Raw genomic sequence first — 21,903 nt, 5'->3', positions numbered from 1 at the left:
AATATAATTTGTCCTGAAAATGAGAAATAATATTTTGAAATGGCAAAATATCAATATTTTATTATATATCATAGTTGTTGCTTAAAATTGTACATACATAATTTTAATAATATTAATTCATAACATGTTGTGTTGGTCAAAATAATTACGTTTCACTTCATTTATTACCTAAATTAATTAAATATATTTAACCTGGAAAAATTTGAATATTTATTTTAATCTCCTTAATCTAACTAATAAATCCTACTATTGTCTACCGTACACTAATCATTTTTTTTTATTGAGAATACAATTTCAGGATAGTTTTAATGTTAAAGAATAACCTAACATTTCCAGAAACTTACATCTCACATTTCTAGTTCCATACTAAATATATTTATAGAATATTTAAATTTACGTTAAAAGTTCAAATTTTAACAGGCTTTAACAGACAATATAAACGTTCATAATAAAGCAGTAAATCTTTTCGATCTATTTGGTGCAATGTGTTTCATCATATACACAAAATTAATTATCATCAAAATATCCTTTTTATTTCGTGAATAAGAATTCCATAGAAATTACTAATGTCTAATCACTAAAATGTTAAGATATTTATATTTACATAATAAATATCTTAAAACAACAGAGTAGAATGAATTAAAGTCTTTGTAAACAATTCGTCAAAGAAAATATGCAATAATTAAATAATAATGATAAGTACCTATATCACATTTTATTACGATAAAGTGTTTCTTATCTAATTCAAAAAGTTTGTTATTCTTAGCCAAAGTTTTTAAGTTTCCATTATTAGCGATTCTTAAATAAATTCACGGAAAAGTTGATAACTTTCTTTTCAAATCACACAGATATAATTATGAAAAAATGCAATTTGTATGTTTAAAAGACAACTGATTTAACTCTGAATTTTTAAAATGAATGCAAAATATGTAGAATTTACTTAATTTATTTCGTGACCTATCTTCCTCCACAAGTTTACGAATTGACGTTACTTCTTCATTTATTACAATAATAATATTCAAACAAAGTAGAATTAATTTTTATAATATATTATTTATGTGCTATATTTTATTATTTTCGTGATAAATAAAAAATCTGATATTTATATATATAACCGTTATTAATTGAGTACTTGTCACATTGATATTTAAATATGTATGTATAACTTTCAACTAATTATGAAATGTGTCATTTGTTTATTCTTATCTATTATGATAAATTGCTTTAAATCGATGATAAAATACACATGTATATCGACATGTTCTGATATTTGACATAGGTTTAATAACAAGAGAGGATATTGTCACGTCATCATGAATTTATTCCGAGACCAATTTTTGATCGTTGTCTTTCTCCTACTTCATGCTAGATATCAAGCAACAAACAACGTTGATAAAGGTAATTGAAATTTAAATAATTTTGTAAAATTTACACTTTATTATATTACTAATATTATTGTATGTGTTACTAATAAAGTATTTCTTTTTATATTAAATTGTACAAAAATCCATTTTCTCATTATAATAATTTAATTGTTATTATATTACATTTATATTTTACATTCAGACTATTGCAAGTCTATCCTAACTTGTAATTAAACATCAAGATTTATATATATTATATTATGTATTACCCTTACTACACTGTAATTACTAATTTAATTTTTAAATTATTTTGTAATACATGAATAAATCATTTACATGATTTACTGACTAAATACTTAACATTTTCATTATTTTTTCTATATGTAATATTTTTTATCAATTAACTATTAATGCTAATAGTATTAAAAGTATTTTTTATTGTGTAGCAGCATATGCACAAGATGATACAAAGGAACCTACCAATCTTGAGTATCGACTGCCAAAAACAATTATACCTACGAACTACGAAATTATACTTATTCCGAAATTAAAAGATAATTTTGAATTCAAGGGAATCGTACATATTAGTGCATATTTACAAAAGTCTACGGACACTATAACACTTCACCATGGGCAAATGAAGATAAATTTGGTGACCGTTACGATTGATGTGGAGAAGGTAGAAATTAAGCACACCACGTATAAGAATGAAACGGAAAAATACGAAATTAAACTAAGCAAAGTCCTTAGTGCAGGGACAAACATTACGATCAATTTTGATTATGTCAGTGCACTTAGGGACGACATGATTGGATTTTACAAAAGCTCCTATGTCGATTCTAATGGAAAAATTAGGTAAGGTCTTATTGCGCTTCAAAATATGTTAATTATCATATTAAAAATTATTATATAATATAATAAATTATTACATAATTAGGTTGAACGTAATCTATTATTTGGATTTCAAATATTTCTCTCCATTTACAAATTAAAAAAAAGTAACTAAAAGTTATAATAACACGGAATTTAGTTTAGATTCTACAAAAGCTATTTTCTGTGCGATATTACTTTCTGTTTTAAAAATTTAACTTTCCGAAAAGAAGAATAAAGAGAACTAAACATACATCGAAATTGACATTCAATGGTTTTAGGTGGCTCGCTTCCACGCAATTCCAAACAACGCATGCAAGACATGCTTTTCCCTGCTTCGACGAACCAAGCTTCAAGGCAACATATATAATCAGAATTTTGAGGCCTGCAGAATATTCTTGCTTGAGCAATATGCCGCTAAACAGAAGTATAGACGTGTAAGTAACATTTGCAATGTGACAAAAAAGTATTAAATGCCATAAGATGTTGTTCATTTACACTCCCATCTATAAATCATGAGATACATGCTAAAGATAATCTTTAGAAAGGACATATTCAATATTCATTTAATTCACTTTTCCTTATAATTCATAATTAATAGTTATAATATCATCTCATCCATTGTATTAAATATTTCGTCACCTGTAAATGATTGTGATTCGACTGAATTTTTCTAAGCAAAAAAGCGTAAAAGAATAATAATTTTGTTTGGTTTTGCAGTTTGAGTTTAAAAATAAGTTTGTTCGGTTTTATTTATTACTGATCACAATAGATATATATCTAATACATAATAATGTAACATTATTAACTTACAATTAGTCATTTGAATAAATTTTTCTATTTTTCTTACTTCCTTACCTATATAACATGGTATCATATTTTATTAGAATACCGTTATAGTTTTCCTAATAATTGTCAATTCTAATCAATCATAATCTTTTCTACTGAAAAGCGAAAGAAAATTCTGGTATTAGAGGATTAACCCCTTAACAATTTAAGAAAATAACCTAATATTTAATAAAACAGTGCAATGAAATTACGAAATCCGGTCACAAAAATGTATAACTTTTTTATGTTCTAAAATACTTCTCTACATGGTAAAAAACGTTTTAAAAAACATGTTGAAATTCACAAGTACCTTTCCTGATCGCTCTGCTCGAATTACGCTTGGGGTAAACCTTTCACTCTACTAGAATCTCAGTGAAGATAAACTATTAAGTACTATTAAGGGATTAAACGTATATTAAATGTAACATGATATTAAAAATCTAAAATTGAAAAATTGGTAACAATAAGGAAGCTACTCCAATAATTAAATTGTATTTATTCGAAAAGAAATAAATGAATAAGTTTCATATTTAAAATTATTATATCCAAACGTGAAGAGGTGCTTTACTGTAAATATTAGTTAGTTATAAAATAGCACATTTTAAAAAGTGATTTCATTTTGATGAAGGTAAAGTTTCCTCCTTACTGCAGCAATTCCTTCAATTCCAAGACAATACGTGACAGTAAATGTATTTACAAAGGTGGATCCTAAGGAGTTAGTGCAATTTATTCACATAATGCAATTAATGATTGCAGAAATGAAACAGTTTGGGACGAATTCAAGCAAAGCATCCCTATGTCGACCTATTTGGTAGCTTTCATTATCTCGGACTTCAGCCCCGTAAAAGCAGACAATTTTAAGGTTTGGGCTAAACCAAACGCCATTGATCAAGCTAAATATGCTTTGAACATTGGCATGCAGGGTCTTGATTATCTCTCGAAGCGATTCAAACAAAATTATCAAATTTCAAAAATGGACATGGTGGCTGTACCCGATTTTTCAGCCGGTGCAATGGAAAATTGGGGTCTTATTACCTATCGTGAATCCAGACTGTTATATGATGAAAACTCGACATCTGATATCGCGAAACAAAGTATCGCCTCCGTGATTATTCACGAATTAACGCACATGTGGTTTGGAAATATGATTACACCGGAATGGTGGAGCTACCTATGGTTAAGCGAAGCGTTTGCAAGATACTTTCAATACTTTGGCACAGCACAGGTAATTGCAATTTTCCATTAGTTAAATTGCATAAATAAAATAAATAAATGCAGTTAATTAAATACAATGACTCCAAAATTGATCAAGTGTGTTCCCAATATGACCGTTCTTATAATAATTATTATAAGGTTCTTGTAACAAATAAAGGAAGTTAGTCTCTGTGAAATTTTCGTACATTCTTCTATAAATTGCAGTCTTAGTTTTCTATGACACTAATCATAAATAAGCAAGGGTTTCTTCATTTTCTCAGTTATGCCAAGTGTGTACTGCTTTAGTGTGCTTCTACTAACTTTAAGCACAAGATGACAGAAAAATTACATTTTGAATCGAGACCCCAAATCGGGTCGTAAAATAACGAGTACCCCAATAAGCTTATAAGTCGGAATCCCGACTTGACTCGAAATTCGAATGAAGCTTTAGTGGGCAAAATAATTATATTTTTAATAAAATTTTTAAAATTTTTTAGTAATACAACTTTCTTATGATAAATATCAAATAGTCAAATGAACAAATTTTATTATACTGAGATTTAATTAAACATACGTGTATTCCAAAGCTCAAAGAAATTTTTTCAAAATTTAATTTAAATAGGAATAGAAAATATATCTATTTACTAGACTTATCACTATCTTTAATCGATATGTTATTAGTCGTAAAGTAACAATGTATATTCAATAAAAATTTAGTAAAATATAATAATTTTATTTACAAACAATGTAACTATATGTACATGATGATCAGCAGAGTATTGACTGATTTCAATTGAACAACATAGAGTAATATATGCTAAATCATATTTTCAGCTATTTAAAAGAAAGCAATTTTAAAATTTAAAATAGACTATCGATGAATCCCATTTAAACAGACATTTCTCATTTCTACTTGATTTTTGAATTAAACATTTCAAAAATATCAATTAATGACCAGAAAGGTCACAACATTAAGTAACTCCTTGATTTTTCACAAAACTATTTTTCAAAAAACTGGATCTATAAACCTAACAGCTTGTTCCCTGTTTTAACTATGCCATGTTAAAGTACATGCTTGTTTTTAATATCAATATTAGAGAAGCAATAAGCCGTACCTTATCATGCACTTCTCGTGAAACCTTCAATTCCCTAAAATTTTGTATCGAAATTAAATAAAGGTTTCAGTTTTGCGTGTTTGTCAGAATAAGTTTTGAAACTGTTTTGTGCCACTCAGTTCTCTTCGATATTTTCGATTTTAATCATGCTACAATATCTAATAAAAATAAGAACTTTTTGCTAAAGATTTGTTCAAATGAGGATGTTCATGGATAAATAATAGTGAGCAGTATAATCAAAAAGTTTTAAGAGTCTAACGGTCGTGGTATCTTTAAAGCATTATATCATTATATCTCATATTTAACTTGTATTATGAAAAATATTGACGAAGCTTTTTTTTCATTTCCTAGTTATTAAATCCTTTCATTATTCAACAACCTGTTGACTATCCTATACCATTCGTGATATGAGGAATAATCCATTTTGTAGATCGAGAAATCATGGAACATGGAAGATCAGTTCCTCGTGGAGCAACATCAAACAGCTCTTGCAGTTGATGCTATCGAGTCTTCTCAACCAATGACGCGGAACGTCACAAATTCATCGCAAATTAGGGGAGTGGGAGATACTATTACTTACAACAAAGGAGCCAGTATCCTACGAATGATGAATCTCGTTTTTGGATCCGATGTATTTGATGCTACGCTACAAAATTACCTGAACAAGTAATGAGCAATTTAATTATAACAAGTATGGTAAACTATAGAAGAGACTATATTAAAATTATAAATAGTTGCATAAAACTATTAAATAATTATAACTTCGTTATCAATGAATCACGAACTTTTTAAACGACAAGAGATAATCACAAGTAGTAATGTATCATTATGTCATTAAGTTCAAGGCTGTATCTTTTATTATTTCCGAAATCAATTATACAATTTTAGCGAAGGAACTTTAAGATATATTCGTTTTTATAACATAACATTTTTTCGGAAATGCTCATCGATTCTTCCTTCGTCTTTTTTTTTTTTTTAAGGAATGTCAAGCAATTACAGTTATAGTAGATATTAAGATACATTCATAACGTATATTTCAACATATTTCAAACAATTTACAATTGCAATAACATATATAAGATTAAATAATAAAATTTAACAGTTGCAAGTGCAATTAAAAAGAAATACGAAATGTTATATTTAATATTTCATTAAATAATTAAATAATAATTAATTAATAAATAATTAATTTTAAATAATTTATAGTTAATTAATTTAATTTCTTCTACTTGTCATGCTCTCATATCTATTATTAGTTAAAATTTTTTTCGATATAAAGTGAAAAATCTATTTTGTTAGAAACTTTTGTACACTGCTGTAAATATGTAGCGTATTTTAAATAGAACATCTTATATGTTTAAAATGATAAATTCGAAAATATAATTTCATAAATCTCACATTAAAGTAATATCATCAATTTTTCTATAAATACGAACGTGTAATCTAAGTACAACGATTTGCATTCGTTCCAGTAATGCAGAAAAAAAAGTGGCAAGACCACAAAATCTCTGGTCGGAACTTCAAACTGAAATCAATCGTAAGAATATACAACTTGGTACTTCTGTCGAAGAAATTATGTCCACGTGGACAGAACAAGCCGGATTTCCGGTGGTAAAGATCTTCGTTAAAAATGGTCAGGCTACTTTGCAGCAAGAACGTTTCCTGTTGAGGAATATGAAATCCACACCTATCAACGTGAAATGGTGGATACCCATTACGTGGACTACTCAAGAAAATATGAATTTCAATCAAGTAAATGTGACGTATTGGTTGAAACCTGAACGCGAAACAACAATTAAACTTAATAAATCTTCAGGATGGGTGATATTCAATGTTCAATCAGCTGGTGAGTATTGTTTATTTAAATTTTTATTTTATGTTTTACTAATTCTGCTTCCGATTTCTTTGTTCTAGTCAAGATACTTCTTTATTTAAAAAATATATTAACAACTAGTACCTTTTTCATTAGTTTTTTGCAAAATACTAAGTAATTCTGCTTACGTAGACTATAAACTAAACTAAAAAATTTGTGTATAGATAGAGCAAAACTTTTAATTATTACTTCCTTATAAAATGGGTAATACATTATATTTTATTTTACATAATTAATTATATCTTAATGTAAATAGTTCTCCTAACGTTTACATGTTAGGGATATTATAGCAAAAAAAAAAAAACAAAATAGATACTTTCTAGGATTTTCGTTTAAAATGTCTTTAATTTGCACTCATGTATATATCTACCTATTTACAATAAACTTGTTCATTATTAAATAAATATAAAATTTAACAGGATATTATATACGTATATTTCTAATAACATATCTAAAATTATAATTCATTAGAATGTCTCAAATGCACTTAATTTCGATAAAACATGATAATCTACGTAACTTAAATAATATGACTGAAGGAATTCAAAGTATAAAACTGATAATATATCATTAGTTCGATAATATATAGTACAAATTATATTTACTTCCTTTATCGAAAAAATATTTCGTTTGCAAATACTTAAACGATACAAAAGGAACGAACAATACTAATATTTTTAGATAGTGTAGTATTGGGGAAATTTAGGTATAAATTTTTCCTGATACTATTTATAATTTATTTACAATAAATAAACTAAACAGATATGAATTAGACTAAAAACGATGGTTGTTTAACTTGAACTAAACGCAACAATCTTGTTTTACTTCAACCACTCTCGCAACTCGACAACGCTAACGAATCTCGCAACTCGACAACACTAATAACTCTACTCTTCGACTTCTCGACTAACTCTGATCTCTCGACTCACTCTTTGAACTCAAATCGTCCCCCTCCTCTAGCGTTCTTTTTCTCCTTTCCTTAATCTCACCATGCCAACACTCCGAAAGAACTAGGTGACCTTAGTCACATAGGCTTTTGTCCGATGTAAACTAACAACTGAAGGACAGACAACACTGTTTTGATCGATCTCTAATCAAGCCTCTTTTTACGATACTACAATAGTACTCAACAAACTACTTTGTAAAGATCTTTCCCCTTTCTTTCCCCTTTCCCCTTCATTTATTTTGCACTTTCTGTGATTGTTTCCTTCCTTGTTTTGTCCATCTGGCGTATTGTAGTAACATCATTCAAATAGAAGGTATTATAGGATTATTACGACGCGTTGATAAAATTAAATTTAATTTTATAGGAATATTTGACATGAGATTGTTATCATGATACCTTATTTTCACACGTGCATGTAAGATATGATTCAAGAGTTAGTGATAAAGAAATTTGTTTCAACGAAATTAGTCAAATATATCTCAAATTTTATAAAAATAGACATCTTCAGAGATTTGTTTTTGCTAGGTAAAATATATCGTGTTTTATTTATATAGTGATGTTACAAAAATCATAAAACAGAAGACTATAAATTTCTACAAATAATTTGTAAAAATAAGGGTTCGAGGAGTTTATTTCTAAATATTATTCTTTATGCTGTTTGTTATTATTGATGCAGATATAAATACATAAAAAAAAAAATATATATATATATATAAAGAAATATTTCTTTGCTTAAAGATATTGATAATTAGCCAATCTGTGTTCCCTTGTACAATATAATTTATTAGCTAATCATATCATATGCTTTTATTTCACAATGTTGCAACTTTTTATCAGATGGAATAATCAAATTATAAATTGAAATATTTATTTGTAAAAATTAGTTTCTTTTATCAACAACTTCAATACTGTTATAGAAAAGAATAGTGAAATTGTAGAGACGTTCCGTTATCTTCGATTTCTATAATATTTTGAATATGTCGTAAAACTCAACATTTTATACACCTTTTTCTAGCTACTTCACAAAAAACTATCGGTATCACTACAGTGAATCGTGCAGATATTTGTGAATATGTGGCAACGTATGGCTCTGTTTAGTTGTCAGTGGTCGGATAGAATGACTTAGTCGAAACCTATCATTTATCTTTGATTTATACAGACAAACGAGGTGGGGTGGGTTTGGATAAAGCTCCGTGCACAATTGCATATGCAGAACATATAGGAAGCATAAAAAATGTCTATTATAATCCAATTAGAAACGAATATCATCAACGTATTGAGCTTAGGTTTACAAATTAACTTGAAAAAATAGTAAGAGATTGAATAATTGATATTATCTTATGAAAGGAATAACCGTTACTATTTTATGCAAGCGTTGTGGCCACCTCGAGGCGGTCGAGTTAAAATAACTCAACCGAAACCGAAATCAAATACATTGATAATATCCATTTTAATTGAATTACGAGCAGACATTTCTTACAGTCTCGCATATATAGTTATGCACGGAGCTTTACCCAAGATCGCCCACGTGCCAAAAATAAGAGCCAGATTTCAGTTGGATCATAATATCCATCCGCCGCTAGGCTGCCGCCAACCAATACTTTACGTACACTGGCATGGAAGCGCAAGACAGAATTCACTGTATTTACTATACTCTACCGATGGTTTTTTGCGAATATCTCGGGAACTATATCTGACCGACAGTTATATGTACAAGAAACAGTTGTTCAAAATTATGCCCCTGATAATATATTTAAAAATTATCGAATTCGGAGAGGACATAGTTTTTCTATTTTTTCAATTTTTGTCTGGGCTATATTTTCGATAAAACTTACCGTTTTCAAGAAAAATTCAAAAAATCCGAAAATTTTTACTTTGACCTTGAATAACTTTTTTAGCACACATGGAATCAATGGAGACTTTTGACACTTTACTTCTACAGGTGTACCCAAGGTTTCTACTAGAATTTAACTCCGTTGGAATGTTTATTCTTTGATCACTATTTTTATGTCTATTTTGACCGGACTAATGGTTTCATTTTCATTATGTATCTCATATAACTCTATAGTATATATTTTATTTTATTTCATATATCATGAACACATTTTATATTCATTTATCATTTACATTCAGTGTCAGACACTACATAGTAAACTATACTTCAAAAACTACACTTCATGGAAGTATTTAAACACTTAGAAAACACATAAAAATAAATAGAAATATATAGAAATTACGAGACATTTATTGTAGATGGTACCGCTTAATATCGGGGTTTACCAATACAGTAAATGATTGGCTATTCTAATACTTTTGCGATATTTCTGTAATATATATTTCTATTATATTTAATACAATTTAATATCCTGTAATTTTTATATATAGTTTTAAATTCGTTTCAAACTTTACTAATACAATCATGATACTCGAGTCTCAAAATAATATTCATGAAATTTCAAAAGTTCGTATAACATACATAATTCATTAATGGTACCTATAGGTGTTCAAATACTTTCATAGTGCTTATAAGATAATTAAATAAGAAAGTATGTATTAGGTATAAGTATACAAACCTTGTTAAGATCAATAAGATCATTGATATGGTACATATAAAACTTATGGAACCATTATTTCACAAATCAAAATTATTTTTTCAGGTTTCTATCGAGTAAATTATGATAATGCTTCCTGGTATCGCATTATCGATGTTTTAAATAGTAAAAACTATCAGAACATACATGTTCTTAACAGAGCCGCTCTGGTTGACGATTTGTTGAATTTAGCAAGAGCTGGTTTGCTTAATTACCGAACTACTTTGGATGGTTTGCAATATATTAGACGAGAAAGGAATTACTTGCCATTCAAGGCTGCATTCTCTGGGATCACGTACCTTGATCAACGATTATCTGGAGATAATGAATATTATAAACATTTCAAGGTTTGTCAACGTACCGTATACTTATTCTATACTTTTAAATGTATTCACGACATACTTAAAATATAAATATTAAAGTTTCATGTCTAATGCGTTCTTAAGTGGATAATAATCTTTAAAATAATCTAAATAATGTGTCCATAGTAAATATGTACTATGGTAATTATTTAGAAAGCTGTTGGTATCTTCGACTTCTATGATTTTTTAATATTTTATAGAAAACAACTTTTCCTTTGTGTATTACCGCCAAATTTTTCTAATTTTCGAAATATTTGCAAAAAAACTGTCAGTATCGCTACAGCGAATTCTACTCATGTATGTGTATCTCTGACACAGTTCACAAGCAGAACCGTTGGACGCTTCGCTCGTCGCTTCGCACGCTGCTTGGTGATCTGTTCATAAACATCAGCCATTGATTTCTTTATCTTTGTATATACTTTACAATTTTAAAGGCTTTTCCGTTTGCGACTAGTCGCGCACGATTTGCCAAATATTGCGACTGTAGGAATTGTACATGTAGGAAATGGTACATTGCTAGTAGGTTTGCTAACAGTATGATTGTTACAATATCGTTTGATGCTCCGTCAATCTATGTTTACGCAGTCACTATTCGTTACTAATTACTCTCGTTACAATGGTTCTATTTTAAATACACTCCTTGACAACGCTGACAACACACACCCGATATCTCCCAGGCAATCCATCCACGATACTGCATTATACTACATTTCAACATGCGACTATTCAGACAAATGCCTCTGATCTCAGATGTACTCATCATCACTGATTTCGCTCGCGCCCCAGTCTTTCTATGGCTGCCGCGGGATTCTCTTCTTGGGCCTTGCGTACTCGGTCGATCAAACCACTTCGGCCTTCCTGAACTAACAACACTTCTTGGAATGTTAGCTATCCTGTATATCTGCTTCCTCCTTATACCAAATAACTAAAAGCAGCTTGTCTCCAGGGATCGGTGGTTCCACGTTGCATAGTAATTGAGCAGTTCATATGATCACACTTCATATGATCAGCCGCCGTGGAAGTCGTTCGCGGCCCCTCGTATTCGTCTTCTCGCTGCGCTATGTAACTTTTATTTTCTAAAACTTTGACCGCGCGGTACGGCCCAAGGAACTTCGAGTGGAGCTTTGGTCCTGGACTGTCCTGCCTCCTCTTAATTGCCACCAGATCCCCCATCTTGTACGTTGTCGCCTTCTTGCGTCTCTTGTTAAACGCCCATCTGTTTTCAGCCTGAATCTCCCAGTTCTTCTCTTTCCTTCTATGCGCGACTGATCTCGCTCCTTAAAACTCTTGTTCTCGCCATTCTTTATCAAGGTATCAACTATCTTACACTTGGAAGAGGTTTGCTGTTGCACGACATTTATGCGCACAAGAATATCGCCCCACGTGTTACTTAACTCCTCATCACGCAGTTTATGTCTACAAATTTAAATGATCTCGTCGCCGATTCGAAATTGCTTCGATTTGGCTGCTATTTCATTTGCATCCAACTTCGAAATCATGTTCAAAACTATTAAGGAACCTTTCGACGTTCCACCATCACATTTTTTTGACGTGCTCGTGCTAGGTCTTGTTTGTTCGATTGTACAAACACGCACGATTGTATTCGCATGACACTCTGTAAATCCTACGAAAACCTCATCGCAATCATCCGTGTCATCTCCATCCGACAATCTATTACAATCTTTTTTCTCCACTTTACGAATAGAAACGTTTCCTTTCTTTATATTTACTTCAACAGTGTTCAGGAAGTCTGCGCCAACAATAAACGAATTGCATCAGAGTATCTGAAACTACATGTATCGCCATAACGTACGACTCATCGTCTATCAGAACATTCATCGAAAATTCTCCGATATACAGCGAAATTTAACAATTTTCTGATCTAATTTGGGTGCTCCAATTTTCAAATACTGATCCGCTCGCATTAAAGTTAATTCGCTATCGGTGTCTATCAGCGCATTCAATTCGAAATCACCGATCTTAACGTCTTTACCACACTTCGTCTGTAACAATCGCCACGCACTACAAATTTCTTTAGGGGACTCACTGAGATTGTTACACTTTTCTGCGATGAGTCCATGCCCCTTACATTTATAACACTTAGGGCCTTCCGAGTTGCTCGGACAATCTGCACTGACATGTTCTTTATCACCGCAATTATAACACCTTTTATTCTTCATTACACTTCCAGATCGACTGTGCTCCTTGTTGTTTTTTTTTTCTTTTATTCTTCGTAGATAACTAATCTTTTCCTTAACCCTTTGATTGATGTAGCGCCGTATAAAATAGACTTGTTATTGTCTTTGTCTATTATTCCGTCTACGATATTATATATTCTATCGTTGCTACCTACCGACATATAAAAATTGTTTAGATATGTTGTTATTTGTTAATTAACTATGGAGGCAAAGGATTAGAATAAACATTAATCCTCTCTATTCAAAAATCCCATGAGACAGTTTTCGATATGCTGTTATGGATTTTAATGAGTAGGCAGGAATAACGTTTAAACAACGATTTTTCATACAAGACGTCACTTAGAATGGTTTACGTTTTCAAATGGCATAATCTTCTTTTCTGTGACTTGTGCGAGGTAAACTGCTGCTTATGTATTGTTCGATTTGAGGATCCCTGTGCACCCCGCTACATAGGCTGACCTACCTAATTGAGTTCATGTAAGGAGGTTTTCTCGTGCATAGGAATATCTCGGCTAATATTTAATTGCCATTAATTAAAGAACAAATCCGGAAACACAACTTTTTTATTCCTGATTTTTATCTTATTTTAATTTCAAAAATCACCCTTTAACATTTTTACACTTGTAGCCGAATACCATGCATATGTAAGAAAAAAATTTATATAAGAAAAAGTTATTCAAAATATTGACTTCTACAGCATATCCAAAAATCATTGAAATCGGAGGATAGTTAAAGTTTCAACCCGGTATTTGTTATAATATTCAATTGTTTGGAAAATTCGTAGTTAAATTAAAAAAAAATTCGAAAATAATGTACGTTTATGCATAGAATTAATATTCTTTTCTTGTTTTTTGCCAATGACATTTTACTATAAATTGAGTTTACTATATATCACAATCGAGTTTTTAAAACTTTTCTTCTTCCCCTATTAGTGATGAATCAATCTATGTAGTTGTTATAGGTTTTTAATGGCAGTTTTGTGGCATTATACAATTTTGTAAAAATCAATATAAATAACATGCGGACCATGTTTTATTCGGTGGATATAATAAATAGGATAGAAATAGCAAAACATCCCATTTAACCAATACTTTTTATGTCAACAATTTGCATTGTAATTTCTACATGTCTCTCCTAGATTACTGTATTTATTTATATAATTCAACTACAGATAGTTCCTATTTGTTCAAATTTTATGTTTTGTTATATGATAGATATTCATAATAAATAATTCTCTCCCATTTTAGAAAAAATATAAAATAAAAATCGTCAGAAACAACAGGAACTTTTCGAACAACTTAATAGGTGAAATAAAGTTCTATTTACAAACAGATTGAAAAAAATTTTAAATCGTAACGGAAATATTCAAACGTCCTGCGTAACTCATGCCGATTTTCCAATGACCCTCGCAATTAATTCTTATAGGAATTTGTTCTCGTCCTCATCAAAGATGTATACAAAGATATTGGGTATGTGGACCGTTCAAATGACGATAGATTAACAGTATTATTGAGAGGTGAATTGAACAAATGGGCTTGTAACTATGGTCACAAAACCTGCGTGCAGACATTCACTAGAATGTTCCAACAATGGATAAAATATAACATAACGTAAGGGAATTAAAATGTCGATATCATTTAAGTCTGAAACAAATTTAATAAGCGATCTCAAAACTGGTATTTTCGTATAACACAATCATTAAGTACTTAAAAAATGTCATATTATATGAATTTGTGTTATATACACGAAATTACTGATATACAATATAGAATTATATTATTATGAGAAAAATATATCGGTTTTGTACTTTCAAATTATTTTGTGTACTCTTCTGTCTTCGTTTTTTTTTTTTTTTTTTTTTTTTTTTTTTTTTTTTTTTTTTTTTTTTTTTTTTTTTTTTTTTTTTGTAACTAAATGGATCATCAATACATCAACTTGCACTCAGTTACTTATTTTTAATAATCAATAATTAAATGTATAAATAAATCAATGTATAATAATATTATATATAATTGTTTCTATAATAATACTAAGATAAATATAGCTTAATACACTTATTTTTAACTATAGATCACTCATATCTGAATCTGAATTCTTATTTTATTGTTGCAATATAATAGAAAATTGTAAAAACATTGTATTAAACTCCAAACATAGTATTTCCAACATAGTATTTTAATTCTAAAACATATTAACAGTGATATATATTCTTAAACAGAATAGTTATACTACATTACTAATTAAGAAATAGAATTACTAACTAACTCGAGATTACAATATTTTACTTGTGGCGGTAGAAATAACAAAAATGTATATGATTGTGGTGGTAAATTAGTAATCAATTTCGCCTATTACTTTACCTTTTAGAATTAAACCCAACCAGCGACCTGTCGCATATTGCATGGGCGTGAAATATGGAACAAAAGAAGACTGGGAATTTTTATGGAATAAATATAGTCATTCAAACTCCGCAACTGAGCAAGTGGTTATACTAGAGGCACTCGGTTGTACCGAGGATGCTGTTCTCTTAGAGAAGTCAGAATCCTATTCTTGCTTTTATTATTAGACAGCCGATGTTTATGCAAATTGATATTATGGGTATCATTAAATAAGTGATATTAAATAAGAACCTAAATAGAAACATGTTTTGTCCCCTAAATATTGTAACGTATGCTTTAGTTCGGATATTATACATATGTACATGCATTTACATAAATGATATTATACATACATACATACAAAAATATATATATGTATAATATCATTGTATATATATAATCCGCATATATAGTATTTTGACATCTTTAAACATCAGAAATGCATAAACATTCGTAGTTTGTTTATTACACATAGAAATGTATCGTTCAGAATTCACCATTTTGTTAATTACTTTTACAGATACCTGTTATACGCGCTAAAAAATTTCGAAGAAAGTAGAATTCGAATGCAAGACAATTCCGCCGTGTTCTCCGCAGTTCACAGTTCCAGTGCTTTTGGCGCAGAGTTTGTGTTAGATTTCGTCGCGAAACATTCTACTGAAATGATCAAATTGTATGTTCCAAGCTTAACAAAAAAATGTATCGTTTCATATCTTCTATTAGTGCTACTTATTTGTTGTTATAGTAAATATTGATATAATATAATTTAATTCTACATTCTACTTCTTTGGAAAAGTCGTAGCGTTTCCAGAATTGCTAAAAATATACTTGGGAGAAATATTTCTAGAATACTATAATAAATGTAGCAATTAGTGAGTCAAATTTAAGATTAATTAGTAGAAAAGGCGTTTCTTAATAAGACATCATTAAACTATAATTGGACAATATCCTAAAAATATTGGATCTCATCTCCAGCTAAAATGTTCAACTTCAACAGTTGTTAGACTTTTTCAAATTTATTATTTACGCTTTCCACATTTTTTTTAATGTCAATAAATAAAATAATGAGGAGTATTGCAAAATCATTTGAATTAATCAATTACCAAAACGAACGAAAAGTTCTTTAGCAACATAAAATTTAAGTAACAGTATTACCATTTTATTAATTTTTTAAATACAAAATTGTTTAAAAACAAAAAATTCTAATTCTACTACTAGTTCTAATTATATTCTAATTCTTCTTTTATCTTTAAATTTATCTTAAATTGCGCTGCGAATTCTCCAAACAAGTACTTTTTAAAATAATTTTTCTTAAATTTTACTATGAAATTTTTAACAGTCCAATAAATATTAATATTAATATAATAAAACATGTGTTTCAGTTATAAGGGAACAGAGACAATTTCAAGTATCCTGTCATCAGCCTCGAAACGTTTCTCCACTCAAAAATTAGTGGATAAATTTGAAAATTTGATCAAGCAACACCAAGTTGAATTCAAGAATATCTTAGATTCGTTGAACAATTCGTTAGAACTAGCAAAATACGAATTGTCATGGTTGAAGAAGTATACTAGACCAATTATGTCATGGGTAATTGATTTCAATGACAAGCACCGCCAAGATACGGATAATTATCGTCTACCCACGAGTATTACTCCTAACTCTTATTCCATCTGGATAACCACTGATTTAAGCGAACTCGACAATTTTACATTCAAAGGATCAGTGAAGATTAAAGCAACCGTTACGAACAAAACGAAGAATATCACTTTACATTCAGCAGACTTAATCCATGAATATACATCCGTGGTCGTAGACAGTCAGAATGTTGTTATTGTAAGCACTGATGTTTACAAAAAGTATGATTTCCTAGTCATCGAGCTAAAAAAAGAATTGCAAGTTGGACAAAAATTAGTTACTACGATAGAATATAGGGGACATTTAAATGAGAAAGACATGCGTGGATTTTATAGAAGTTCGTACATTGATGAAGATGGTCAAACAAGGTAAAGAATTTATTCACACTGTGTTACGACCGATCGCGGAGAGACGCGGTCAGCGAGAGGCGTAAATTCTCGTTACGATTCGGATAATCGACGCCGCGAATTAGTCGTTCCCCTGTTTCGATTAAGATAACAGAGGTGGTTCAATGAGTTTAACACTGAATTAACAGGGTTAATATAAACTTGTATATTTGACAATATTTAGAAATAATATAACGAACATGCCACAAATTATTTATCAATTATACAATTAGTTTGTTAGTAATTCGACCCGACTTTATAATATTTCTTGATACATTTGTTAGATTAAGCAACTTTAATTTTATTCGTCAGAACCTCTCGATGCATAACATTTGAATCCTCAAATGATACTCATTGCCCTTCGATTTTTTTTTGTGTCTTCTCTCGAAGACGATCCTCACTACGCTCGGGTCACGTCATCGTTCGCGCCTATGAGCATGTATGCCACTTTCTTTGTGTATATGAAATAACGCTCACGTTAAACGAATCGACATTTCTGGAACTCGCTGCTTGATGAACTATGCGCTTGCCGCTATATTGTGTATTTTTCGTCGGTTAGATAAGACGATCTGTTTGCGACACTGTAGTGCCACGAGCGACGGTTAGAAATACGGCCTATAGTAAGACTCGTAGCGTAACACACTATTATCGATAAATATTTAGACACTTAGTGCAATTTGATCGAAAAATTTATATTTTTGTTATATTGTGAAAGTTATAATGAAATAATTCTAAAACAAGGAACATACCTCTATTCTATTTACAAAAAGTATTGGGATATAGCCCTATTTTAATAAAGAATTAAGTGTCTTTATCAAATACTGTAAATATTTATGTTTCATAATACTATTATAGTACATTAAAAATATATATTGAAGCTGCTCCTAACATTGAACAGACGTAATTTTTGCATACTCGAATTCATTCTGCTCAGCTATTCACGTAGGGCCAATTTTCATCCAACCTAAGTGTTGTTTTATATATACTAGTTGAGACCTTTTTCAACAGCCTTTACTAGTCATTTAACATAAAATCAGTGCTCAATCTTAAATTAAAGAGTTTTATTTGAAATATATTTTTATACCAACTTTGTAAAAAAGGAAGGTATCTCAATTCGACATTTGTTTCCTTTTTATGTATGCTTATTTCTCCGAAACTGTATGACCAATGGGGATGTGTCTTTTTACATCTCGTAGGACATGTTCTTCCACTGATCCAGCGACAACATTCTTTTTTGCATTTGTCAAACTATTTTTTTTTTTTTTTTTTTTTTGCAAAAATCCAATTTTTATATATATTCATTGATTACTCAGGATTGAATTGCGCTATCGAAATGAAACCTTCCGCATCCTCTAGGGGTAATCAGCCCGTTTACAAAATTTCTCCAATTTGTTCATTGTGAACTATTGTTATTCCAAAGAATTTAGTATTCACCAATTTCATCTACGTATATTCAGTGATGGCTCTACAATTGTTGAACTAATATCACGATGAGTCCAAAGAAGCACTCTGGGCAAGCATTTCAAATTGCATTTTTTAATATAGGTTTCGACTCGTGTTTCAGGAATTATAATTATGCGGATTCGTTTTTGGGCATACGTCAATTTTTATTACGAAATAATATGTAACGCACTATTGAATTATAGAAATATCCTTTTCTATCATTGTTCAAAGTATATTGGTGACGGGGTTCAGTTGCTTTATTCCTTATTCGCATGCGGAGTTGAACAGTTTTTTATTCATCAATAAGAATTAAATATTGAAATAAATAATAAATAGATAGAAATAAATTACTGTCTTATTAATAACAATGGAAATCATTTTACGGTTACTCTGTAGTATTGATCGCTTCATTAAGAAATGTGAAATAACAATTTCTTCGAAAAGAATGTTACCAAATTGCACATGCGCTAAAAATTATGAAATAACTTATACTTTATTTGTATTTTATTTAAGCACATACGCAGCAACGATTAAGATTACTCATTTAGTTACTCAGTAGCATATTAAATATATTACAACCTTGTTGAAGGCGGCGCAAATTTAAAAATGCAATTTAGTCATTGTAACGTTTATATTTTGAACTATTGGCAAAGTTGTTGTATATATAATTCCACTAACTTGTACACTATTAATACATCAAGCGCAATTTGTATCCGCACGTATATTACAAGCGGCGGTTTTCAACTTGACCACTATTAAAACATGTTCTTTGTGACATTGCGTTATAATGCAATGTAATTTAATGCAATTAAATATGAACTTGTTGAGATTTGAATAATATAAATACAAACGAGTTAAAGTTTGAATAATATAAATATAAACGAATTGAACTTTTCCAGTATAGCGCTCAAGTATTGTTCTATTAGAAGCATTTTAAGGCGTTTTGCGTCGCCTTCGAAAAACTTGCAATATATTTAATATGCTGTTTATTAAGTGATGATGAAAACAAGTGATCCCAACCGTTGTTACAAATACAAATAAAATATAAATTATTTCATACTTCTTAGCACACGTCGAAATCGGTAATATATTTTTCTCAAAAGATGTTTTATATACATTTGCAATAATATGGACGTGCTGAAACACCTTTGGACGAGAACTTATGTACCTCGTATTTTTCTGTTTATACGCGAGGTTACGAATTTTTAAAAATATTACAATATTTCGTGTAAAGTTGTTCACTTTAAGTCACTGGATATATGTATGATCTTTAGTAATATCCCCGATTTTGTTAGAGTTTAATGTGTCATTGTGTAATGAAAACAATTTCATTTATTTAACAGATGGTTAGCTGCCACGCACATGGAACCAGTTGGAGCTCGAAAAATGTTCCCTTGTTTCGATGAACCAGCAATGAAGGCAAACTTCACAATGAGTGTTCTGTTACCACAGAAGTACACCGCCATTAGCAATATGCCAGTGGAATATACGTATCAAAATAAGTATGTAACATTTTTTTTTTAATACTAAAAGGATAGAAATATTTTATTTTATATGAACTCATATAATATTTGTTTATGCTTTTCAATTGTTTCACATAAACTATAAATATACTATACTGTAATTTTAATCTATTTACTTTCCAAGAAATAATATGTGACATAAATATTACGGTACTGATCTTCTAAATCTCGATAAATATACTATATTAGAGATTATGCTTAATAAAAGTGCAATCACTGTAAATTTTATAGATAATTCATCTGCTATCACTTAATGGCTTGAGGAGCGAATATGTTTAAAATTCTGTCATAAAATCCCAAGTATTCCTCTTACCAATTTGAATTGAAAATGTAAAATAAAATTCGTTCGTTTAAGGCCCCGTTTTGAAGGAAATGAAATTTGGACATGTTTAGTTGAAAATTAGCTCGGTACATGTGTAATTGATAAATTTTCAAATTCGCGTTTCTTTAAAAAGAAACTTCCAATGCATAGATTTTTATATGACCTTGGTCTTACTCTCAACCGTCGAATTTCTTTGATTTCAAATCATAAATTTAGGGCCAAGATATTAAATATATATTTGATATTATAATTTTGTTTGCAACAATTACAACGATTACAATATGTGGGGCTGATTCACGAAACGGTTGCTACGATATATTTAACTTTGTGCTGACAATTTAATAAAAAAATTTTACAACAGAAGATGATTAGTATCAAACAAAGAATTTACTGCTGTAAATAAAGTAGTTAAAAGTGCTATTTCTTCATGAAAAAACGAAACCTAAAAAAGGGTATTTTGTAAATAGCACTATATACATGTACATGTCTCTTGTTATATTTTTATACTATACTATAAAATGAATTCAGTTATGTGGTAACATACAGAACGTCCCACTTGAAGTTATAGCTCATTTAGAAAAAAGTTTCAAATGAAACTCATCCTCTTTCGGGAGGGGAGTATCTTATGGTGGTCACAAATTTCCTTTAGGTGGACGTGCTTTCGATATTTCAAGATGACCTTCATTTTTTTATACGGCAGTGCATGTTTTTATTTAGATAGAGGTATAGTCCGTTTCGTGAAGAATTTATCGATCTATAATATATGTTTATGTTCCAAGGTCATTCAAAGTTATTTATTGTTGTTTAACGCCTACCTTCGTTAGATGTCCGGAAATTGTCTTTTATCTTCTGTATTCAAAAGAATGACCTTG

The 21,903-nt window shown here is 29.8% G+C and overlaps 1 protein-coding gene across 3 annotated transcripts in view; it reads left to right on the top strand.

Annotated features, from left to right (window-relative positions):
- Window positions 1–21,903, top strand: part of LOC100643020 (putative aminopeptidase-2) — a 66,380-nt gene that overhangs the window by 2,465 nt on the left and 42,012 nt on the right. For 2 of the 3 annotated variants that reach the window (XM_048407876.1, XM_048407875.1), the window contains 12 exons: window positions 1,280–1,398; window positions 1,811–2,219; window positions 2,516–2,671; window positions 3,819–4,287; window positions 5,802–6,037; window positions 6,844–7,217; window positions 10,848–11,128; window positions 14,767–14,951; window positions 15,709–15,876; window positions 16,240–16,392; window positions 17,102–17,725; window positions 20,530–20,688. In XM_048407876.1, the coding sequence (XP_048263833.1) occupies window positions 1,314–1,398; window positions 1,811–2,219; window positions 2,516–2,671; window positions 3,819–4,287; window positions 5,802–6,037; window positions 6,844–7,217; window positions 10,848–11,128; window positions 14,767–14,951; window positions 15,709–15,876; window positions 16,240–16,392; window positions 17,102–17,725; window positions 20,530–20,688 (3,299 nt within the window). In that variant the 5' untranslated portion in view covers window positions 1,280–1,313. The remainder of the gene's footprint in view (window positions 1–1,279; window positions 1,399–1,810; window positions 2,220–2,515; window positions 2,672–3,818; window positions 4,288–5,801; window positions 6,038–6,843; window positions 7,218–10,847; window positions 11,129–14,766; window positions 14,952–15,708; window positions 15,877–16,239; window positions 16,393–17,101; window positions 17,726–20,529; window positions 20,689–21,903) is intronic. The other variant, XM_048407877.1, reaches the window with a different exon arrangement.

Source organism: Bombus terrestris, chromosome 7, assembly GCF_910591885.1.
Source record: "Bombus terrestris chromosome 7, iyBomTerr1.2, whole genome shotgun sequence".
Classification (NCBI taxonomy): Eukaryota; Metazoa; Arthropoda; class Insecta; order Hymenoptera; family Apidae; genus Bombus; species Bombus terrestris.
Note: the sequence above shows the minus strand (reverse complement) of the source record. Positions and strands in the feature narration are given on the sequence as shown.